Source organism: Muscardinus avellanarius (genome assembly GCF_963383645.1).
Source record: "Muscardinus avellanarius genome assembly, chromosome: 8".
In the NCBI taxonomy this organism is placed as follows: domain Eukaryota; kingdom Metazoa; phylum Chordata; class Mammalia; order Rodentia; family Gliridae; genus Muscardinus; species Muscardinus avellanarius.
In genome coordinates, this window is record NC_137794.1 from 101,728,192 (window position 1) to 101,746,552 (window position 18,361).

The following is an 18,361-nucleotide window of genomic DNA, read 5'->3' on the forward strand; positions in this document are numbered from 1 at the left end:
AGAGCTTTCAAGGGAGGTGACACTTGTGTTAAAACATCTGTGGTCAGTAAAAGAGAAGCCAGGCACAGGAAAGTAAAACAAATGTGCAGCTTAAAAAACTGCCTTTATTCAGAATCATCAGGATTTAAACATCTTACCATTATGAAAGTTTAAAAAAATATAGCACTCAGTGCAATGGAATACTACATTTAATTATTTTTCAAAGACTTAAGGCAGAGTTCTCACAGTTCATATGTGAGAATTTAGCATGATCCAAACTCAAGTATCCATTTCTCATATCGTTCAATGTCTGCAGCAGATACTGACTTAGAAACCTTTTTTAAGGCTATTTCAAAATCCTCCATAGTTGTAGGCATGTGCATTTCTTCTCTTGAAAGATTTCGGATTTCTTCTGGGGTCAAGCCCTCAATACGCCTTCTCATTGCCATCAAGGACGCATCTCTAGGAGTTAAGTTAAAACATAAATAAATAAAAAAATCAATGATGTGTTGTAATGTTCTGATTAGATGTTAGTATATATAATGTAGTATTGAATTGTATCAGATCTTACTCTGGAATACAAGGCCTGTTCTGAGTTGATTTTTAGCAACTAAATCTTCCATAATGAAATACGTGTGCTAATCAATTTAAGTAATTGAGCATAAGGCACAAGAAAAAAAGGTGCAATAAAGAAGCTAGCAGCCGGGCGTGGTGGCGCACGCTTGTAATCCCCACGCTTGGGAAGCTGAGACAGGAGGATTGCGCAGGTTCAATGCCAGCCTCAGCTATGTAGTGAGGCTTTCAGCAACTTGGCGAGACCCTGTTCCCAATTAAAAAATATATTTAAAAAATAGATCTGGGAGTGTAGTCCAGAGGTAGAAGGCCTCTGGGTTCCATCCCTAGTACCACAAAAAAAAAAAAAAGAAAGAAAGAAAGAAAGAAAGAAAGAAAGAAAGAAAGAAAGAAAGAAGCAGCTAGCTATTGCATTCATTGTATGTGTTTAATAAAATAATAAGCAACAGAGAGACAGAAAAGAATATGTTAGGAGATTAAATATTTTTTCCATGTATAGTAAAAGATTCAAGTCCTTTCCAACCCTCTATTATAGAAATTTTACATTCAAGTACCTTATTTCACCAAGTTTCATCCTTAATTAGCAGGCACTATGCACACCCAAAAGGACAATAGCTGCTTTATATGTGCACACATTGCCTTGGACCTTCATGAACCTGAGCTGTGCGCTCACTTCAGATATGAGGAGCACGTGCAGGTCAGTCAAGCCCCCTGCTGGTAAGCATCTGAACCGACTTGGGTTACGACAAAACTCAATTAGACATATTCTTTTTCTTCTTACTACTAGTCCCATCACATTTGGGATCTGTTCACTGAAATGAGACTATGCTACAGTACTCCATGGTATGCCAAATCAATGTATTTCATGATCATCTCCCATGTAACAAGCAGTGAAGGAATGTATCAATTACTTTTGAATCTAAGACAACTTAACCCAAATTGTTCTTAGTTTCTTGAACTTGTATTTTTCAAACGAAGTGTACGCTCTTCACTGACAATGAAGATACCTATCTCACCAACAGCTGCTAACACTAACTTAAAACTTGTGACCTGACCTGCATAGACTATAATGTGGGTCTTTTTCTTCCTTCTATCTTAATGCAGTATAAAAGCTTCATAAAACAAGTTTATAAACACAAGAATCTTTGCTTCCAGAATGATACATACCTGCACACGTTGGTAATGTCCGCACCTGAATAACCTTCCATGTTTTCTGCTATACTTGCAAGGTTAACATCATCAGCCAATTCCAGCTCACGCAGACTTATTCGTAATAGCTCCTCCCTGCCTTTGGCTAAAGGAAGAAAAATATTTTATTCTATTTATTTATTTATTTGCAGTACTGGAGATGGAACCCAGGGGCATTCTATCTCTGAGCTAGGCCCCCAGCCTTTTTACTCTTTATTTTGAAACAGGGTCTCACTGCGTTGCAAAGGGCCTAAGTAGCTGAGGCTGTCCTTGAACTGCGATCCTCCTGTCTCAGCCTCCTAAATGGTAGGATTACAAGCATGCACCACCATACCTGGCTAGAAAAATATTTTAAGCTAATGGTATAAACATGCCTTAAAATGTAGTCTTCAATATAAACACGGTTATTTTTTTTTTCCCCTCAATCCTATTATAAGGAGTTGTTTTCTACTTCTTAGAACTCATTCACATGAATTTTTTTTTTTTTTTTTTTGTGGTACTGGGGTTCCTAGAAACCCTTCTACCTCCAGGCTACACTCCCAGACCTATTTTATACTTTTTTTTTTTTTGAAACAGGGTCTCTTAAGCCAGCACAGCTGGCTTTGAACCTGCGCGATCTTCCTGTCTCCGCCTCCCAAGTGTGAGGATTACAAGCATGTGCCATCACGCCCAGCTTACATTTATCATTTTAAGGAAGGTAATTCCAAATTTAAAATTAATCAAAAAGGTGCTTGAGCCAGGCGAGATGGCGCACACTTGGAAGCCCAATACTTGGGAGGCTGAGACAGGAGGATTGCAGGTTTGCGGCCAGCCGCAACAACTCTGAAACTTAGTGAGACCCTGTTTCAAAATAAAGAATAAAAAAAATAAGGCTGGGGCATAGCTTGGAGGTAGAATGCCCCTGGATTCAAGCCCCAGTACAGAAGAAAAAAAAGCTACTTGAGAATTAACAGGTGCTTTTAGAAAAGATTCAAAGGATGATACCTGATGGCAAAGGAATATAGATTCGTTTTTCAAGACGCCGTCTCAAAGCCTCATCTATATCCCAGGGAAAATTGGTAGCTGCCAGAACCATAACCATTTTGGAAGGGTCGTCATTTTCAGAAGCGCCTCCAACCCCTAAAAGGAGGGTCAGGAGAAAGGAAAAAGAAACCAAGTCGGTTACATAAAGTAAAGCTTAGCTATTCAAAGATTATCAAATATATTGTGTAACAGCACATGGTAGTGTAGTCCTCAACCCTCCTCAACATTTGAATGCTAAATGATAAATATGTGACTCTAATCAAAGGAAAATAAGTTTTTATTATGCAAAAATATGACTCAGAATATATTTAATCCAAAGACCAACTCTGCTCAAGTATGTATCAATCTGAAAATTTGTTCAAAAGCATACACAATCTTCTCTGAGGCCAATTTACCTGCATTTCTATTTCAGTTTCATGCTAAGAATAAGGCATGCGTATAGCAGCTAAAGGATGTCTTGTTAGTGGCCAGTATTTCTGACATGTCACCACCGTAGCGTACCAGATTTACCGCAGCCCCTCCCTCTGCCCACGAGGAGTCCTGGCCAGCATGGGGAGCCCTCCGCCCACCGGTCTCCCAGCCGCGTGCGTACCGTCCATCTGAACCAGCAGCTCTGCTTTCACCCTCCTGCTTGCTTCGTGTTCTTCAGAAGTGCCTCTGCGACTGCAGATGGAATCTATCTCATCAATAAATATGGTGGCTGGAGAATAAAATCGAGCCTGAAGGAAGAAACCATGCAATACCAAGTCTGGATTTCATTTGACGCTGTTCTACAGGTTAGCAATTAAAAAACGGCTGAGGAGGCTGGCACTCTACCCACCCTTCCCCCTGCCCAACGTCGGGAGAAGAAAAAGTCACAGCAACAAAATACAGCTCCTAATGCTTCCGTTATTTATTTATTTAGGTACAGATTGAACCCAGAGGACTTCTAAATCAGAGCTATTTTATTTTTATTTTTGAGTCGGGGTCTCAGCAGATTGATGAGACTCTCACTTCTCGCTGAGGCTGTCCTCTAGCCTTCAATCCTCCTGTCTCAGGTCCTAGGATTACAGGCATGGGCCACCGTGTCCAGCTGCAGGCATACATGTATATATGGCATGACAAGTTCTTGTTTAATTTAACTGGTTGTATATATTTTCATGACCTAAGTTCAGGATTATCTGTACACTAGGCTGCTGAGAGTCTAGCTAAGTTACTGAGCCTGGTCTTGAAGTGATTCTCCTGTCTCAGCCTCCTGAGTACTGTGGTTACAGACATGCGCCACCACACCCAGCTAGTAAGTATGTGTGTGTGTGTGTGTATTTATTTTTTGAGTGGTATTAGGGATTGAATCCAGAGGTGTATTCTACCTCTGAGCTACACCCCTGCCCCTTATTTTATTTTTGTGGTACTGGGGGTTGAACCCAGAAGCATTCTACCTCTAAACTACAACTCCAGCCCATTTTTAATTTTGTCCTGAAACAGGGTCTCGCTAGGTTGCTGGGAGTCTCACTAAGCTTCTGAGGCTCGTCTCAAACCTGAGATCTTCCTTTCTCAAGTACTGGGATTATAGGCATGTGCCATCACACCTGGATTTCTATTTTCATTTTATTTGGAAACAGGGTCATACTAACTTGCAGAGGGCCTTGCAAAGTTGCTGATGCTGTCTGTGAAACTGTGATCTTCTTTTTTCAGTCTCCCAAGAACTGGGATTACAAGTGTGCACCACTACGCCTGGCTAATACGTGTTTATTTAATTAATTAATTTACTCTTTGTGGTATTGGGGATTGAATACAGGGACATTCTACTTCCAAGCTATATCCCTAGCACTTTTGATTTTTTGTCTTGAAACAGGGTTTCACAAGGTTGCTGAGGCTGGTCTTGAACCTTCAATCTTCCTGACTCAGCCTTCCAAGTGCTGAGAGGACAGGTATGCACCACCAAACCTGGCCTTATTTCATCTTTGATAGTCATTATTTGAGTTTTAATAGTCAATTGGGTTTTAGGTATTATGTATAAAGTTCTTAGTACTTCCTTTTCAAGAAGTGAAGAAAATAATTCTCATCATTAAAGTATTCAAGAAAATTCTCAACTGATATTCTAGCTAAGGCTCCATGTGGTGGTGCATACTTATATCCTAGTACTTGGGATGTTGAAACAGGAGGATCACAGGTTTGCGGCCCGCCTCAGCAAAACGGTGAGGCCCTCAGCTACTTAGTGACATGCTGTTGGTAAAAAAATAAATAAAGCCGGGCGTGGTGGTACACATTGTAATCCCAGTACTTGAGGTTGAGACAGGAGGATCATGGTTGGTGGCTAGCCTCAGCTACTTACTGAGGCTCTCTGCAACTTAGTGAGACCCTGTTTCAAAATAAAGAATAAAAAATAGGGCTGGGGTGTAGCTTAGAGGTAGAGTGCCCCTGGGTTCAATCTCCAGTATTGCAAAAAAAAAAAAAAAAAGTATGGGGGTGTAGCTCAAAGGTAGAATGTCTCTGGGTTCAATCCCCAGTGGGGGGGAAAAAGTAAAAAGAAATTCTACCTGGGAACCAGCTAAAAATAGAATATATATATATATAATTTTAATTAAATATTATTCTGTTTGCTGCCACTCCAAACAAAAATTCCTAGACTGATCCTCTCAAGCCCTGAGTTGCGTGGGGTGGGCCGACTTCAAGCAGGAGTATGTGAAGCTTCCTAACTGGCTCTGGCCGGTCTGGGAAGGCCGTGGAATTGCTCCAGTGAACACCAGCTGGCTCTGTGTGCACAGCATGTCTTCTGATGGGAGAAGGCTCGTTTCCATTTGGAGGTGGCTGCCTTTCATGTTCCACTGCTTCGGAAGAGGGTAGCTCCATTTGAGCTCTAGAGGGTGGTTTGGGTTAGCCCATACCACTCCACTTCTCTGACCAAAATTGACAGTTTCAGCATGTGATTCCAAACAGTCTCTGGATTTTTCCCTGAACATCTGGAAATAAAGGCTAATTTCTCCAGAATTACCATAAGGATATATATATATAAAAAAAAAAAGATTTGCCAGGCTTAGTGGTGCAAGCCTGTAATCCTGGTACTCCCAAGTACTGGGATTAGAGGTGTTACACCCAGCACTTAAAAACTTTTTTTTCTTTTTGTGGTACAGTGGATTGAACCTAGAACCATGTTACCTTTGAGAGCTACACCCAGTCAGATTTTATCTCTTACTTAGAAACAGTATCTCACTAGGTTGCTGAGAGCCTCTTTAAGACTGGCTGCACCAGGAAGATCACAGGTTTGTGGTCAGCCTCAGCAACTTAGTGAGGCCCTATTTCCAAATAAAAAATAAAAAAGGGCTGGGGGTGTAGCTCAGAGGTAGAAGGCCCCTGGTTCAATCCCTGGTACCACAAAAAAAAAAAAGGTGTCACCTTTAACAAGGTAAAAATCCAGATATGGAAAGCAGTGCAGTTTTATTTACTCATCCAGGAAGAAGCCATGATGGGGAGGAGGAGAAAAAAGCTGGTTCAGATATAAGCCCTACCATTTGGCCACCAGGACAGAAGCTCTGACTGTAGCCTCTGGTCTGTCACTGAGCCAGTGTGCAAATGGGTAACTCAAAGTGGCACACTCCAGGTAAATAGGGACTTATATACGATGGGTAAGTGTTTCCCAAGCAACTCTAGGGAAGCCAGTAAAAAAAAAAAAAAAATGATGCTTTTTGATGCATTCAGAGACCTCACTGTAAGGTTTATGGGGGTAGAGCAAGTACATGTACATGTTAATACATGTGCAAGACTGTTCAGAAAAAAAAACAATGCAAATTAGCACTGAGAGCCTTCTCCCATGGGAGAAAATGGTCAGTTTTCTTAAATAAAAAATTATATTAGAAAAGATAACAAATTAGCCAAATATGATTGTGCATACCTATAATCCCAATATTTAGGAGTCTGAGACGGGAAGATGGTCTCAGGTTCAAGATCAACTTCAGTGAAGCCCTGTTTTAACATAAAAAATAAAAAGGCTGGGGATACAGCCCAAAGGTAGAACTCCTGGGGTTAAATTCCCATTATCAAGAAAAAAGAAAGAAAACAATTACATTATCTTTCTTTTTTGGGGGGAGTGGGGTTAGGGTGTACTCGGGTTTGAACCCAAAGGCATTCTACTTCCAAGCTATACCTTCAACCCTTTATATTTATTTATTTTTTTGTTTTGTTTTGAAATAGGGTCTTGCCAAGTAGCTGAGGGCCTCACTGAGTTTCTGAGGCTGGTCTTCAACCCAAGCAGATCCTCCTGTCTCAACCTCCCAAGCACTGGGATTACAGGTGCATTCTGTCATGCCCAGCTCACAGTAATAGCTAATATATATTAAGCCCTACAAATCTGGCTTTGTATTAATTTGTATGATTTTTAACATAGTCATCTAAAGTCTTGTCCTCTATGATTAAGAATTCATGTCTTTGTCATTATCTAAATAATAGCATAACTCTGTCTTACTATTAACTACACTGTTTCTCAGAAGCAAGACTGAAAAAAATCAATGAAACTTAACAAGTCAAATGTATAAAAAGCTATTGAATCCAACCCAAACACTACGATAACTTGTTCAATTACACCTCTGTTGGCACTCACATTGTTGAAGGTGGAAGAAAGAAAGAAAGAAAGAAAGGAAGAAAGAAAGAAAGAAAGAAAGAAAGAAAGAAAGAAAGAAAGAAAAGCAAGAAGCGGGCATGGTGGCATACACTTGTAATCCCAGTCCTTAGGAGGCTGAGAGAGGAGGAGCCGGGTTTAAGGCCAGCCTCAGCTGCTTAGTGAGGCCCTGTTACAAAATAAAGAATAAGCTGGGTGTGGCGGCACACACTTGTAATCCCAGCATTTGGGAGGCTGAGACAGGAGGGCCATGGTTCATGGGCAGCCTCAGCTACTTAGTGAGACCCTTTGCAACTCAGTGAGATCCTGTTTCAAAATAAGAAATAGGGCTGGGGGTGTAGCTCAGAGGTAGAAAGCCTCTGGGTTCCATCCTCAGCACCAGAATAAAATAAAATAAAGAATAAAAAATGGGGCTGGGGGTGAGCTCGGAGGTAGAATGCCCCTGGGTTCAATCCTCAGCACCACAAAAAATAAATAAATAAATTAAAATTAAAAGCAAGAAGCAAAGAACATAATCCAAAGATTAAACATTAAACTCAAGATATTTGGTATAGTTAATGAACTGGAGGAAATCTAATTCCACAACTACTTAAGAGTCTCACTGTTTGGTATTCTAATACTGCACACACCATATCATAGGTTTAGAAAAACACAGTAATCTCAGACTCCCAGAGCAGATAATAAAGCTAATCCTATAATCTGAGCATGCCTACAAACGGGCAATTGTGTTTCTACCTCTGGAGGAAGGGAGACAAGGAGAAACTCAAGTCACTCATGTCTGAGAGGCACTGGCTTCAAAGGTACAGGAATCACACTTGGAGCAGGGCATCATCTCGCCTGCCGGCCTGCTTTACACACAGGAGCAAGTTACAACACGCTGTCTCCACTTTTAGGAAAAAGAATCAGTATTAGAACTGTCTCAAACATTCACCATTTCAAACAGAAGACGAACGAGCTTCTCAGACTCTCCCCTGTATTTGGAAGTCAGAGTTGATGAAGAGACATTGAAGAACGTGGTCTTGCATTCTGTAGCTACGGCTTTAGCAAGGAGGGTCTTCCCAGTGCCAGGCGGGCCAACCATCAAAACTCCCTGTTGGGAAGATAAGAGCGTGAGGAGAGCATCCGTCTGCCGCTGCTGTTGTTTTGAGATGAGTTTTGCCGTGCTGCCCAGGCTGGCCTCAAACCCCTGGACTCAACTGACCCTTCTGCTCATTCTCCATGGCAGCTGGGACACCGTGCCACTGAGCCTGACGTGCCACTGCTCTGATTCACGGTAATTCCAAGAGTGAGTATCAAAGTTCAACCATTGTACATATAATATTAAGACAAAAAAGGACAAATATAAATAGCAAGATATTTTACCACAAATTTGCCTTTTCTATTACAAAAGAAAGGTAACTGGGTTACAAAATTATGTCAATTGCGGGAAAATGGAAGGACATGGAGAACATTAAGTGAGATTAGCCAGTCACAGAGAGTGAAAGGTCACGTTTTCTCTAATATGCGGAAACTAAAGAGTAACGGGGATATCAGAGGGACTCCAGATAAAGGAGAAACCTCAGTGAAGCCAGGGAGGTGGTCTAGAGGGACGGGGGAGTGAGGTTCATGGAAGGAATTACTACCATTGGCTATGTGTACACACGTGAAATACCAAGGTCAATCTAAGTACTCTATATGGAGAGGGAGGGAGACAGGGAGGGCACCGGGGTGGCACCAAGAGCAATGCGCATGTATGTTACTGTCATAATAATTTACGTTACGATGTGAGACTATAATGTACCAATAAAAGCATATAAAAAAGTTTGTAACTTGGTCATGAGAAAAAGTAGCTTATAATATCTATAAGCCAACACAGGTACCATTACTATCTGAATGTATTACCTATTAGTCTTTTTACTTATATAACTTATTTTACATAGTTTCTACAAAGTATGCTTATAATTTTATATACTGCTTATCACTTAACATTTAAAGAATTCTTTATGATAATAGCAGTGCAGCTAACATTAGTATATTTTTCCAAATCCAAGATTTTTTGTCATGGTTTATCAGCCTATGATTTTAAAAAGTACTTAACAGATGCAAATGTTTCTCAGTTTCTTAAGAATAACTCCAAATATAAGTTATGTAACATAAAAAATGCAATATTTTCTATTAGATAAATTTGTCATACTACAAATACAACCTCAGCCTAAAACTGCTGTGTATACAATGATTCTGAACTTTATACCTTTATTCATTTTCTCTCTCTCTCTCTCTCTCGCTCTCTCTCTCTCTCTCTCTCTCTCTCTCTCTCTCTCTGTACTAGGCTTTGTACTCAGGGTCATTCTCTGAGCTGCCCCAGGGTGTCAACCTCTACCTCTATTCCTAGCCCTTTGTATTTTTACACAGTTGCTGAAGGTCTCACTAAGTTGCTGAGGCTGGTCTTCAATTTATAATTCTCCTGTCTCAGCCTTCCACATTCTGGGATTACAGGTGTTTGCCACTGTGCCTGCCTCATTATACCTATTTCTTATTCTGTAAGTTTTGTAGTAGTTTTTGGTCAAAGCAAAATTCTGAATAACACAATGTGTGTGTGTGTGTATACACAAAATATATATATATATATATGTATATATATATATATATATATATATATATATATATATATATATATATATATATATATATATATATAGCGGTACTGTGGATGGAACCCAAGGGCATTCTACCTCCTAGCTATATCCCCAGACCTATTTTATATTCTGTATTTTGAAACAGGGTCTCACTGAGTTAGTTGCAAATGGCCTCACTAAGTAGCTGAGGCCACCCATGACTGTGATCCTCCTGTCTCAGCCTCCCAAATGCTGGGATTACAAGCATGCACCACCACTCCCAGCTTATATATTCTTTTTGACCTAAAATTTTCTCTACTTTGTCCCTCCATTTTCTCCAGTATGGATAAACAGTGACTCTCAACAGCAGCATACTGCTACTTCTTTTGTGTGTGTATGGTACTGGGGACAGAACCCAGGGCACTCTACCACTGAATTATATCCCGAGGCCTTTTAATTTTTTAGTTGAGACAGGGTCTGTGTAAGTTACCCAGAATGATCTCAAGCTTGTGATCCTCCTGTTTCAGCCTCTCAAGTACTGGGGGTTCCAGGCGGCTACCACTATGCCAGGCAATGTACCATCACTCTGATGATGCCATGAGAACACTAAACTTACTTTCCAGGGTCTCCTAATGCCCTTAAAGAATTCTGGCATCCACATTGGTAACACCACAGCTTCCTTAAGCAACTTCTTAGCTTCTACTAAATCAGCAATATCATCCCTGAAAGAGAAGATACTTTATCAACAACCCCTTAGATTTAACCACGTAGTTACTCTTGACAACTATTGACAACACACAGTTTAATACTGCTAACAGAATGCTAGGCCTCTCTCTGGGCATTAGTGGACTAACAACACACTGACGAGGCCCATATCAACCAGCATACATGAAGTGCATACTCTCTGTCTTCAATTCTTGGCAGTAATAGTTTTCAGCGTGCAGCGTGCCTCATGAGAACACAGGCCTGCTGACCTTGCTTTTCCACTTTGTTTTATTTCTTCTCTTTTCTCCTCCTCCCTCTCCCTCCTCCTCCTCCTCTTCTTTTTCTTTTCTTTATTTTTTGTGGTACTGAGGATTGAGTCCAAGGCATTCTACCTCCGGGCTATACCCAAAGCCCTATTTTTTTTTTTTTTTGGTGGTACTGGGGTTCCTGGAAACCCTTCTTCCTCCGGGCTACACTCCCAGACCTATTTTTGTATTTTTATTTGGAAACAGGGTCTCATAAACCAGCGAGGCTGGCTTTGAACCTGCGCTTTCCTCCTGTCTCCGTCTCCCACGCGCAGGATTACAAGTGTGCACCACCACACCCGGCCAAAGCCCTATTTTTTGTTCTTTATTTTGAAAGAGGGTCTCACTAAGTTATAGAGGCCTCACTAAATACCTGAGGCTGGCCACGAACCTGCCATCCTTCCTGCCTCAGTCTCCCAAGTTGTTACTTTTCCTCCTCTTTCTCCTCCTCCTCCTTCTTCCCCTCCTCTTCCCCCTCCCCCTCCTTCTTTTCGTGGTATTGCTAATTGAACCCAGAGGCATTCTACCACTGAGCTATTACCCTCCCCCAGGACTTTTTAGTTTTTATTTTGAAAAAGGGTCTAAGTTGCCGAGCTTTAAACTTGTGATCTTTCTCTCTCTGCCTTCTAAGTACTGGAATTACAGATGTGCACCACTGCACCTGGCTGGCTACTCACCTCTCCTAAGAAAAAAGGTTTAGCCAGCTGTGGTGGCACACGCTTGTAATCCCAGCATTTGCGAGGCTGAGATTGGAGGATTGTGGTTCATGGACAGCCTCAGCTACTTAGTGAGGCCCTCTGTAACTTAGCGAAACCCTGTTTCAAAATAAAAAGAAAAGCTGGGCATGGTGGCGCACACTTGTAATCCCAGCATTTGGGAGGCTGAGACCCAGATGATCGCGGTTCGCGGACAGCCTCAGCTACTTAGTAAGGCCTCTGCAACTCAGTGAGACCCGGTTTCAAAATAAAGAATAAAAAATAGGGCAGGGGATGTAGCTCAGAGGTCAAATGCCTCTGGGTTCCATCTCCAGACCCGCAAATTAATTAATTAATTAATTAATTAATTTAAAAAATAGGGCAGGGGGTGTAGCTTGGAGGTCAAATACCTCTGGGTTCCATTCCCAGCCCAGACCCACAAAAAAAAAAAAAAAAAAAAAAAAGGTTTGAGTTATCCCTTACCTGAAATGCTTGGGACTAGAATTGTTTCAGATTTTAGATTATCTGAATAGATTTTACCAGTTGAGAATACTGTCCCCCAAATTAAAATGCTTCAAAATCAGAATTTTTATTTTTTTATTTTTGCTGGTACTGGGGGTGGAAGCCAGGGGCCTTCTACCTCCGGGCTACACTCCCATACCTATTTTATATTTTTTACTTGGAAACAGGGTCTCTTAAGCCAGCCAAGGCTGGCTTCGAACCTGTGCAATCCTCTTGTCTCAGTCTCCCAAGCGTGGGGATTATAAGTGTATGCCACCACGCCTGGCCAAAATCAGAATTTTTTTGAGGGTCATGTCTGTGCTCAAGAAGTTTTAGATTTTGGAGAATTTTATATCTTTTATTTTCATTGTAGATATGTTCACCGGGCATGGTGGCACACACTTCTGATTCCAGTACTTGGGAGGCTGAGACAGGAGGACCCGGGTTCTCAACCAGCCTCAGCTACTCAGTGAGGCCCTCTGCAGCTTAGTGAAACCCTGTTTCAAAATAAAGAATAAAAAAAAAAAAAAAAAAAAAGGCATTTGGGAAGCTGAGACCAGAGGATCGCGGTTCGCAGACAGCCTCAGCTACTTAGTGAGGCACTCCGTAACTTAGTGAGACCCTGCTTCAAAATAAAGAATTAAAAATAGGGCAGGGCATGTAGCTCAGAAGTTGAATGCCAATGGGTTCCATCCCCAGACTCCCCTCCCCCCAAAAAAAGAATAAAATTGGGCTGGGGATGTAGCTCAGAGGCAATATGCCCTGGGTTCAATCTTCAGTATCGCAAAAAAAAAAAAAAAAAAAAAATTCAGAGTAGAGATATTTGTTTATTTATTTATTATTATTATTACTTTTTTTTTTGGTGGTACTGGGGTTCCTGGAAGCCCTTCTACCTCCGGGCTACACTCCCAGACCTATTTTTTTTTTTTTTTTGAAACAGGGTTTCCTAAGCCAGCGCGGCTGGCTTCCAACTTGCGCGATCCTCCTGTCTCCGCCTCTCAAGCGCTGGGATTACAAGCATGCGCCACCACGTCCGGCAGAGTAGAGATATTTGACCTGGATTATTGTGCCATCTCATTTTAAAGTCCTGTTTTTCTGATGCTCACTCACTTCATAGCCCCCATGATTTAGAAATAATAAGCCTGTTAAAGAAAGCCAAAAACATAAAGAATAAAAAGAGATAAAGCAGAGGCAGTTTTAATACTGATGCTTTGTCTCCAACTCTATTAAGAGGCAGATGTCAGCAAAGCGCAGTGGCGTATGCCTGCAATCCTAGTACTTGGTAGGCTGAGACAAGAAGATCACAGGTTCAAGGCCAGCCTCAGCAACTTGGTGAGATTCTCAGCAATGTAGCAACTCACATTTCAAAATACAAAATAAAAGCTGGGTGTGATGGCACATGCTTGTAATCCCAGCATTTGGGAGGCTGACACCAGAGGATTGTGGTTCGCGGACAACCTCAGCTACTTAGTGAGGCTCTTTGCAACTCAGTGAGACCTTGTTTCAAAATAAAGAATAAAAAATTGGGCAGGGGGTGTAGCTCGGAGGTCAAATGCTTCTGGGTTCCATCTCCAGACCCACAAAAAATATAAAAATATAAATATAAAAAGGAGCCAGGAGTGGTGGTGCACACTTGTAATCTTAGTACTTGGGAGGCTGAGGCAGGAGGATCGCAGGTTTGTGGCCAGCCTCAGCAATTTAGGGAGGTTCTCAAGCAACCTAGTGAGACTTGTTTCAAAATAAAAAATAAAAAAGGCCTGGGAGTGTAACTTGGAGGTAGAATGCCTCTGGATTAAGCTACATGTATTGGTACATGCTTATAATCCTAGTACTTGGGAGGCTGAGACAGAAAGATTGCAGGTTTGAAGGCAGTCTCAACAAATTAGGGAGGCCCTCTGCAATTTAGTAAGACTGTTTCCAAATAAATAAAATCAGGCTGGGAGTTTAGCTCAGAGGTAGAATGCCTCTGGGTTCAATCCCCAATACCACCAAAAAAAAAAAAAAGAAAAAACCTGGGGGTATAGCTTGGAGGTAGAATGCCCCTGGGTTCAATCCCCAGTATAAAAAAAAAAGTAAATAAATAGTTAAAGAGGTAGATGTCAAAATAAAAAATATTAAAATTGAACTAAAATTAAAGAGATGTCAAAATCATAGAGGTTGCTATGAAATCATCCCCAACAACTAGAATACCTCTTTGTATTACTGGTATACATAGCAATATTCTTATAAAATATTTTTATTATATAAATATCAAATGCCAAAAATTTAAATATCACCCACAATCATAACAGAATATACACAGCTCTGTGGTAAAATAAACAGCTCTGTGGGAAAGTAAACTTTCATAATGCATTGTGATAGGTTGCAGATACGTGATTAGATACAATTTTTTTTTCTCTTGTGGTACTAGACATTAAACCCAGGGGGCATTCTACCATTGAGCTATACTCCCAGCCCTATTTTATTTTATTTTATTTTATTTTATTTGGAACAGGGTCTCAATAAGTTACTGCATGCTGGCCTTGAACTTACAATCATCCTATCTCAACCTTCCAAGTACTCAGACTACAGGTGTGGATCACCTCATCAGTTTATTAGTAAAGCTGAGAATACTGCTCTGAGTAACAGGAAATAAAAGCAACATGGAACAGATCCTAAAGATAAGCAAGATGCATGCATACAAATCATTGGCTTTTCACCATTAGAGGATGCTCCCCCAAGGTGAAATTTCTGTGATCTTTTTCTCATTTTGCAAATAATATAATAATTTAAAAAACTGAAGACAAATATTGGTAGAGTCTGAGACAAAGTGAAGTTTTCTACTATGTGTCCTGGTCATATCGAATAGGTTCTGGTTCTGTCTGCAAGGACAAATCTTTAGTACATGCCAAATTTGCTCCATTTCTCTTCCAAAAAGCATCTTAGTATCCAATTTTCTTGTATGACTTACCATCGAACATTGGGATTCTGAGAAATGATATCTCTTTCCAAAGCTTCTACCAAGTCTTTATCATATCCAGTGCTATCGAATTTATTTGTCTCTGGTTCTGTAACAGCAGCAGGTGATTTGTTCTACATCAGCAGAAAAAAATAAGAGCTTTTGCTTAATTGAAAATTTTGTTTCTGTTAGATAGAAACAAAGATGAGATTCAGTGATATTCTTTAAGAATCTAATGGTAAAAGTAATAGGATAGAGTCAAAGTCTGCGTCTTTTCCTTTATCAACATCATCAGAATTTAAGCTTCAATTTTATTTTTGCATTTAAAAAGTACATCAAGAGAAAGAAAAATGACAAGAATGACCAGGTGTATGAATTGGCTAGCATAAAAAAGTTAACACAAGATTAACTGTGGTCATCAGTAAATATTAGGTATGTGTAACACGTATCTCAATGCTTTAAAGGAGACAAGATTAAAGACAGATTGTTTATTTAGCTAAATCCAGGGCTCAGTCTTTACCTACTCCATCCTTATCAAAGCTTTTGCAAACACCCTTTTTCCTATTCCCACCCAACCAACCTCCACCCAAGAGATATCTCAGTTCTTAGGTGAAACTCCACTCATCCTCTGAATTAAATCATTAGGGCACAGTGGTAAAAATCACAAGGCACTGTGGGGTAATTTACATTTCCCATAGGGAAAACACAAGAACATGTTTTGAACTTCGTGTGAACTGCCAGCTCAGGATAGTTCACAGACCCCATACTAAGCCTCCTATACCCCCGTCAAGAGGGCCGTATTCATATGAAGCTGCAGTTCGGCAGTTGCTGTGAAATGGTGAGAAAATCCATATGGAAGAGGAATGAGAGTGGAATGTCCATTCTAATTCCAAGCTCTAAGAGCTGGGCTTACCCCAGGGGCATTCTACCTCTGAGCTACACTTCTAGCCCTATTTTTATTTTTTATTTTTGAAACAGGATCTCAGTAACTTGCAAAGGGCCTAAGTTGCCGAGGCTGGCTTCAATCCTGTGATTCTCCTGTCTCAGCCTTACACGTACTGCAATTATAGGCATACACCACCACTCCCAGCTCACTGTCTCCATTTTAATGTTAATGTAAATTTATGGATCAACTCAAAAAATAGAAATCATTAAGTTATTCTAATTATATTATATTCTTTAGAAAATATAAATAGTAGATAATTTGTTTGTGAGCCACATCACTCTTCCTTAAACAATTCAGTAGTATACGAGCAATTTAGTATACATACTTGAAACAGAAATATACTTTCCTTTGTTAGTAATGTTTCTGTCTACTGACATATAAAAGATGAAAATCACTGCCTGGTATCAAAAAATTATAGTTGAATTTAAAAAATCATATAGTATCCAAAAGATGTTAAGCTGTTGGGACATAAATAAATTGTTTTAACCTAATTTCTTTTTCCCCCAGGGGGCAAGATCACTGGGGACTGAACCTAAGGGGCATTCTACTGCTGAGCTATACCACCAATCCTTTTTTTTTGAGACAAGATTGTACTAAGTTTCTGAAGCTGGCCTCAAATCTCTGTCTCAGCTTCCCAAGTACTAGGATTATAGGTGTATACCATCTGTAGCTAAGCCTAACTTCTTCATAAATGGATGTATATTCTTTTTGGTTAGAGGTGCTATATAAAATTTTTGAGATATTCATGGATTTTCTTGGGGGGGGTAGTATTGGGGGTGGAACCCAAGGGCTTTTCTACCTCCAGGCTATACTCCCAGACCTATTTTATACTTTATTTGGAAACAGGGTCTCACTAAGTTGCTGAGGGCCTTAATAAGTAGCTGAGGCTGGCTTTGAACCTGTGAGATCCTCCTGTCTCAGCCTCCCAAGCACTGGAATTATAAGTGTGTGCCACCATACCTGGCTTAATATTCATGGATTTTATGAATAAAAAAAATTTATGAGCCAGGCATGGTTCACAATCCCTGTAATCCCAGTACTTGGGAGGCAGAGACAGGAGGATTGCAGATTTGAAGATAGCTTCAGCAAGCAGTGAGATTTTCATCAACCTTATGAGACCCTGCTTCAAACTAAAAATAAAATTGGGCTGGGTGTGTACCTTGTATAGCTTAGGGGTAGAATACCCCTGGATTCAATCCCCAATACCAAAAATTAAATTTATGAAACTTATCTATTGTCGTATACTAGTATTAACCAACCTTCACAATATTTTTTTGCCCAGAACAGCATGAATCCTTTGTCAATTGGTGCTGCCTAAAGCCATCATTAACATCTAGACTTCACCAATATCTATGACACTCAGTCTTTTTTTCTTGCAGTACTGGGAATTGAATCTAGAAGCACTCTACCATTGAGCTGCATCCCCAGCCCTTTTTATTTTTCATTTTATTTTGAGACAGGGTCTTGCTAAGCTGCCCCTGCCAGCCTCAGCCTTGCAGCCACCTCAGTAGCTGGGATTACGAGTGTGCCCCACAGTGAACAGCTGATAGTCCTAACACTAGATGGCTGCGGAAGCATCTGTCCTCACAGCCTTGATATTCAGTTCCAACCTAACGACAGATTCAAAGAAGGTATTGTCTCGTCTTCACAGATATTAATGCATGCCTACTCTGTGCTCACACCTCTGGGGAATATAAAGAAGATACTGTCCCTAACTATCAGGAACATACAGCAAACCCAGGGAGATACACATAGAGGGCAGCAACTTCTTTGCTTTCCCTGCCTTCCTTCCAATTGAACACAGGGGGGGGCATTCTACCTCTCAGTTACACCCCCTCTCTTTTTTCATTTTGAAACAGGGTCTTGCTAGGTTGCTTACAGTCCCACTATGATGCTGAGGCTGTCCTTGAACCTGGGATTCTCCTGTTTCTGCCTTCCAAGTACTGAAATTAAAGGCGTGTGCCACCATGACTGAGTTTTTGTTTTTTTTAATGTCGCTGTGAGCTGAACTCCGGGCCTCACATATGTTAGACAAACACTCTAACACTGAGCTACAGTCCCAGCCTTTTTTTTACATTTTTGAGACAAGGTCTCACAAGTCACCCCGACTGGCTGCAAACTTGTGATCCTCTTGCCTCAGCCTCCCAGGCAGCTGCAATTACAGGCTTGAGCCACCACATCTGGCTTTCACTGCCGTTTAATTAGCTGAACTAGTGCAATTTCTTTTAGTACACATCAACACACTAATTTGATCTAAGTAAAGATACTAACTAGCAGGAGGTGGGAAAAAAACAGTGCAGGGATTAAAAAAGATGTCAAC

At 40.6% G+C, this 18,361-nt stretch overlaps 1 protein-coding gene across 1 annotated transcript in view; it reads right to left on the bottom strand.

Annotated features, from left to right (window-relative positions):
* Positions 1-242: 242 nt before the first annotated feature.
* KATNA1 (katanin catalytic subunit A1) overlaps positions 243-18,361 on the bottom strand; it is a gene marked incomplete at its 3' end in the record, with an annotated part of 31,207 nt that continues 13,088 nt past the window's right edge. Inside the window, exons 4-10 of the mRNA XM_080699883.1 lie at positions 15,108-15,229; positions 10,568-10,673; positions 8,289-8,447; positions 3,356-3,482; positions 2,725-2,859; positions 1,720-1,846; positions 243-441 (exon numbers count right to left, since the gene is read on the bottom strand). Coding sequence (XP_080556009.1) covers positions 243-441; positions 1,720-1,846; positions 2,725-2,859; positions 3,356-3,482; positions 8,289-8,447; positions 10,568-10,673; positions 15,108-15,229 — 975 coding nt within the window. The remainder of the gene's footprint in view (positions 442-1,719; positions 1,847-2,724; positions 2,860-3,355; positions 3,483-8,288; positions 8,448-10,567; positions 10,674-15,107; positions 15,230-18,361) is intronic.